The sequence below is a fragment of the Propithecus coquereli genome, unplaced genomic scaffold (genome assembly GCF_000956105.1).
Source record: "Propithecus coquereli isolate 6110/MARCELLA unplaced genomic scaffold, Pcoq_1.0 Scaffold540, whole genome shotgun sequence".
In the NCBI taxonomy this organism is placed as follows: domain Eukaryota; kingdom Metazoa; phylum Chordata; class Mammalia; order Primates; family Indriidae; genus Propithecus; species Propithecus coquereli.
The window spans coordinates 908,724-913,826 of NW_012151286.1; the positions used below are offsets into that span (position 1 = coordinate 908,724).

The 5,103-nt window shown below is 58.5% G+C and overlaps 1 protein-coding gene across 3 annotated transcripts in view; it reads left to right on the forward strand.

Moving 5' to 3' along the window:
* Positions 1–5,103, forward strand: part of SLC12A3 (solute carrier family 12 (sodium/chloride transporter), member 3) — a 37,421-nt gene that overhangs the window by 18,076 nt on the left and 14,242 nt on the right. For 2 of the 3 annotated variants that reach the window (XM_012657451.1, XM_012657452.1), the window contains exons 18-21: positions 1,148–1,254; positions 2,649–2,731; positions 3,842–3,919; positions 4,638–4,739. In XM_012657451.1, the coding sequence (XP_012512905.1) occupies positions 1,148–1,254; positions 2,649–2,731; positions 3,842–3,919; positions 4,638–4,739 (370 nt within the window). The remainder of the gene's footprint in view (positions 1–1,147; positions 1,255–2,648; positions 2,732–3,841; positions 3,920–4,637; positions 4,740–5,103) is intronic. The other variant, XM_012657453.1, reaches the window with a different exon arrangement.

A 5,103-nucleotide genomic window follows, 5' to 3' on the forward strand; every position in this document is an offset into this window, starting at 1 on the left:
GGACCCCGCAAGCAGAGGATGCCTGAGCTCCGGCTCATCGCCAGCGGGCACACCAAGTGGCTGAACAAGAGGAAGATCAAGGCCTTCTACTCGGACGTCATCGCCGAGGACCTCCGCAGCGGTGTCCAGATTCTCATGCAGGTGCTGTGGGTTTGGGGCCCTCCCGACAGGACTCACGACTTGGTGTGACAACTTGGAAGGCAGAAAGTCCAGGGGGTCGAGTTGAAGCCCCTTCTGTTGCGACAGGAATCCCATCTTTCCTGTGACCCAGATGTGCCCGTTCAGGGCACTTTCTCGGAGAGCCGTGTGACCTCGGCTGGTTCCTGTTCCTGTTTTTACTTTTTAAAGATGCAATTCGCATACGCTAAAGTAAAACACATTAAAGGTACAGTTCGACAAATGTTTACATACACAGACACCACCCAGTAGTGTGTGGCTGCCACTAGGATCGAGATCTAGAATGTTCCACCAGACGATTCATTTGACTACTCAGTTTTCCCATGTGTTAGATGAGATGCACGGATAAAATAGTAACAATTGTTCATTCTGAGTCAACATATGGGAATCCTTTTCGATAGTTTTAAATATTTCTCAAAATTGAAAAGAGTATATATAGGGTCTCTTTTGGGGTGATGAAGATATTTGGAAGTAGACAGAGGCGACGGTGTCGGGAACATACTAAACGTGAATGTACTGAACGCCACTGAACTGTACACTTCAAAATGATGAATTTCGTTATGTGAATTTTACCCTCCAATTTTTTTTTTGAATTTTAACATAAAAAAAGAAGTATAAAAGATCCATGTATTAGATGACTCAGGAATACTCTAAGCTTGACATCCAAATTCAAGTCTCTTAGCAGGAGCTGGGAGAACCCAGAACCAACAGGACGGTCTGGGCCTTGGCCCAGGCTTGCAGAAGCCACGGGAGATAACTGTGGCTTCACCTTCCTCGTGGGTGTGTCCAGGCAGACAGAACCCTGACCAGGGGCTGTATCTCCTGAGCCCCGCAGCATGGGGGGAGGGTGGCTGGGGCTAAGACAAGCCCCCCCAGTCACAGAACAGAGCCCTCATGGGGTGTGAAGCTAATGGTGGCACTGCCCCTCTGCCTGTCCCCTCACCTCGCCCCCCCTCCCGCCCCCCGGCAGGCCGCAGGACTCGGGAGAATGAAGCCCAACATCCTGGTGGTCGGGTTCAAGAAGAACTGGCAGTCGGCTCACCCAGCCACAGTGGAGGACTACATTGGCATCCTCCAGTGAGCGCGGCACTGGCCGAGGGCTGGGATCTGTTGATTGGGCCGCTGGGCTTTCCTGGGCCTCGGGCGGGGGAAGGGATGCAGTAGGTGCTAAAGGAAGCTGAGTCCACCTGTTCAAAGCTGGGGGAGAAACAGGCTGAGGCTGCCCCGCCCTGACCTGTGGGTCACGGACTCCAAAGTCGGCAGGGATGGGGCAGGTAACACGGAGAGTGAAGGGGGTCTGGTGCGAGACGATAAGGAGCGGTGGGGACTGTGGCCACCCGCGAAGAGCAGCTGCTGCTTGGCTCTAGCCAACCGCGCCTGTGCGGAAATGCAGGCCCCCTATTGCCAGATATTTTAATTTTTCAGAGTAGCTGAAAATGTGGGTTTCAGGTGAAAACCTTGTGCCCCCACCCCCGTGGGCTTCGGAGGGCCCACGGTAGTCAGCTCAAGAGCCACCGAGGTGGTGCCACTGAGGACTGAACTCCCTGGGGATTTCAGGGCTGGGTCCAAGCCCCGTCTCCCTCAGCTCTGGCCGTGCAGGGTCCGGAGGAGGCCTGCCTGGGCAGCTTTCCCGCCCTGACGTTGCACCGCGAGGCAGTGCGCCGTGTCACTGAAGACCTCGAGGCCGAGGGCTGGGGCCCGGGGCCTGCTGCCGGGGCTGCTGTTACCCAGCTGCAGTGCTCAGAGCACCCGTCTCCGCTGCTGCTAACGCAGGACAGCAGGAGGTGTCGCAATACCTGGTCTCTAGGCTCCCTCCGCTCCAACGCTCCGAGACTTCGCAACGCGCAGGCCTGAAAGGTCCCCGTCCCAGCGATGTGCAGTTACAGGAGTCCGGGGAGGGCCATCGGCTCAAACCCTTACGGTGGGCTCTTGGGCTCTGTGCCAGTCAGGGAGGAAATACACTTTTGGGGCAGGAATCTTCTAGACATGCCATAGAGAGGACCTGCTGCTTGAGAGAGGCCATGGCCGTGTGCACGTCTGTCCTTTGGTTTACGGTCTCAGCTACGTCACTCTAATCCCAGCCGGTCACTTCCTTGGTTGTGTGGTCACAGGCAAGGTACTCCCCAAAACTCAGTTTTTGCATCTTTAAAATGGAGACAATAATTACTGTCCCCACCTCTGCGGGCAGAGTCGTGAGGATTAGCCAAACGTATCGGGAGAACAGGGCCTGACTTGGTTTCCCCCGAGTGCTGGGTCCGCAGGCTTCACGGCGCCACAGACCGTAGAGCTGGAGGAGTCCTGGGGGGTCTTCAGTTTTGCCTGCACGTTATACAGATGGGGAAACTGAGGCCTAGAGAGGAGACACGATATGGTAGGGGGCAGGGCTGACTCTAGACAGCGGGTCTCCTGGGAGCTGGGTCACCTCCCGGAGGGAGCTGGGGAGAAGCCGGACCCACCTCCTCTCTTTGCAGTGACGCCTTTGACTTCAACTACGGCGTGTGTGTCGTGAGGATGCGCGAGGGGCTCAACGTCTCGGAGGTGATGCAGGCACACAGTGAGTCCACGCCCTGCCTGCTCAGCACCTGTTAAAAACCAGAACAGGACCCCAGAAGGTTCTAGAACCCAATTTTTTTAAAGCGTGGCAGGAAGCGAGGGAAAAACTAGTAAGGAATAAAAGGTCACAGACTCATAGAAAGTCAGCCCTAGATGGCCCTGTAGAGCCTATCCGGTTTCCGAATGGAGAAACCGGGACCCAGAAAGGGGAAGTGACTATCACAGTTCAAGCTCAAGCTCACAGCTGGGCGCAGAGCCAGGACTAGAACTCAGAGCCCCCAGAATCACAATCGGGGGATAAAAAGGATCTAACAGAGAGGAAACAGGGAGAGGGGAGAAGAGAAAGCTCACGTAAAGCCGCCGAGCGTGAAAACACATAAAGGCCGCGGAAACGGGACGTTTGGTCTGGACGACTGTCTCTGGGGCGCCGCGCAGGGCTGCGTTTTACAGCTCAAAGTCGTGTGTGGCGACGCAGACTCTGAATTGGGACTATTTAGGGGTGTGAAAGAAATAGCACATATGACAAAAGATGGGGCGCCTGGGGGGCTGGCATCTACGTGTCTTGCAGGCAGGGCCAGGTCTGCTCTGTGCTGGGGGCGCGCCTGGCACAGCGCGGCAGGACAGTAAATATTTACGCAGCCGCTGGTCACGGAGTAGTAAATATTTACCGCGCGCATGACTGACGCTCTCTGAGCACTGCAGGAACAGCGGGGACCAAAGCAAAGTCTCTGTTCCGCGAGAAGCTGACATTTCAGTGGGAAAGGCAGACACTTAGGTGGACCCATGAGTCATCTCAGATCGTGGTCATGTTCTGAGAGTATGGACGCAGGGAGTGGTGGCCAGGAAAGGCCTCTCCAAGGAGGGGGCCTTTTGCTGAGGGTGCCAGGGCTAGGGCACCCACCGCCAGGGCCCTAGTGGGGAAGGAGCTCGGCCTGCTTTGGGCGCAGGAGGCAGCCTGGCGGGGCTGGACATGCAGGCGGCAGGTCAGAGGGAGGCTGCCCCGGGGCGGTGGGGCAGTGGAGGCCAGGCAGCAGCCGGGACCTTCTTCCTAGTGTAGGGGAGCCCCCAGGCAAGGAGAGCCTGTGCACAAAGCTGCCCTCCTCTTTTGCAGTTAACCCTGTCTTTGACCCAGCAGAGGACGGCAAGGAAGCCAGCACCAATGGAGCCAGGCCGTCTGTCTCCGGTGCGTGTCGGTCCCCCACTCAGAGGCCCAGGGCACTGTCTTTCCGTGGGGCAGCTAGTGGCTGGCCACCTAGGAACGTGGCCAAGGGCAGCCAGTTTTCCCGTGTAACAGTGGCACCCGAGTAACTGGGGCTAGGTAACTACAGAGGCTCGGCCTGTGTCAAAGACTGCTGGGCCTGGTGGGGAATTCAGCGCCAGGGCATCATGGGGACCCACGTGGAGGGCTCTGGGGCCCATGTTCCGCCCCCTCCAAGGCCCCTCTGGACCATGCTCCAGGGTTCCGGGCCGGGAGCGCTGCAGTGGGGTTCTGCTTCCTCCTCTCCCACCGGTGCCCTGGGGGGCAGGGGACCTGCAGTACAGGCTGGGTGGCATCTTGTGGGCATCTGGGAGGGGGCAGGGAAGTGACGAAGAGAGTGGAGAGTGTGCCCCCTCCCGACGGGCTGCCTCCAAGGGCTCTGGGACTCCCCCCACACCCGGTGCCCGCCAGAATCCCGGGAGAGAGGAGCTGGGAGCAAGGCAGGTGCACGTCCCAGCACTGCATGGCTGGGCCCAGCTCCTGGTCCCTCTGCCCGAGAGCCCAAGCGTCAGGAAAGGCATTAGCGGTGCCCTGGCCAGGCCTGCCTAGGTGCAAGCCCGCAGCAGGGTGCTTCTGGCCCGGGGGACAGACGGTGCGCCCACCTCACAAGGCAGCTGGCTCTGCCGTGACCTGCCCTCCCCTCCTGCAGCAGCCCCCGAGGCCCTGGTGCGGGAGGAGCAGGCCAGCACCGTCTTCCAGGCCGAGCAGGGCAAGAAGACCGTTGACATCTACTGGCTCTTCGACGACGGAGGTCAGTGCCCGCTGCCCGCGGCTCTCCCCGGGGGTCGTTCCTCCATCCTCTACCTGCTTGGCCTGCCCTTCCTGCCTGCTCCCGTCCAGGCCTCCGGGGGGACCCAGAGCCCGGCAAAGGGGACAGGGACCCCTGGGTCCACCAGAGAGCTTGGAGGAGCCTGGCTGAGCTCCTCTCCGAGGCCTCCCGCTTTTTACTGGTAAATGGGGAATTTTTTTTTTTTTTTTTTGAGACAGAGTCTCACTCTGTTGCCTGGAGTAGAGTGCCATGGCGTCAGCCAGAGAGCTCAGGGGAGCCTGGCTGAGCCGCTCTCCAAGGCCTCCCGCTTTTTACTGGTAAATGGGGAATTTTTTTTTTTTTTTTT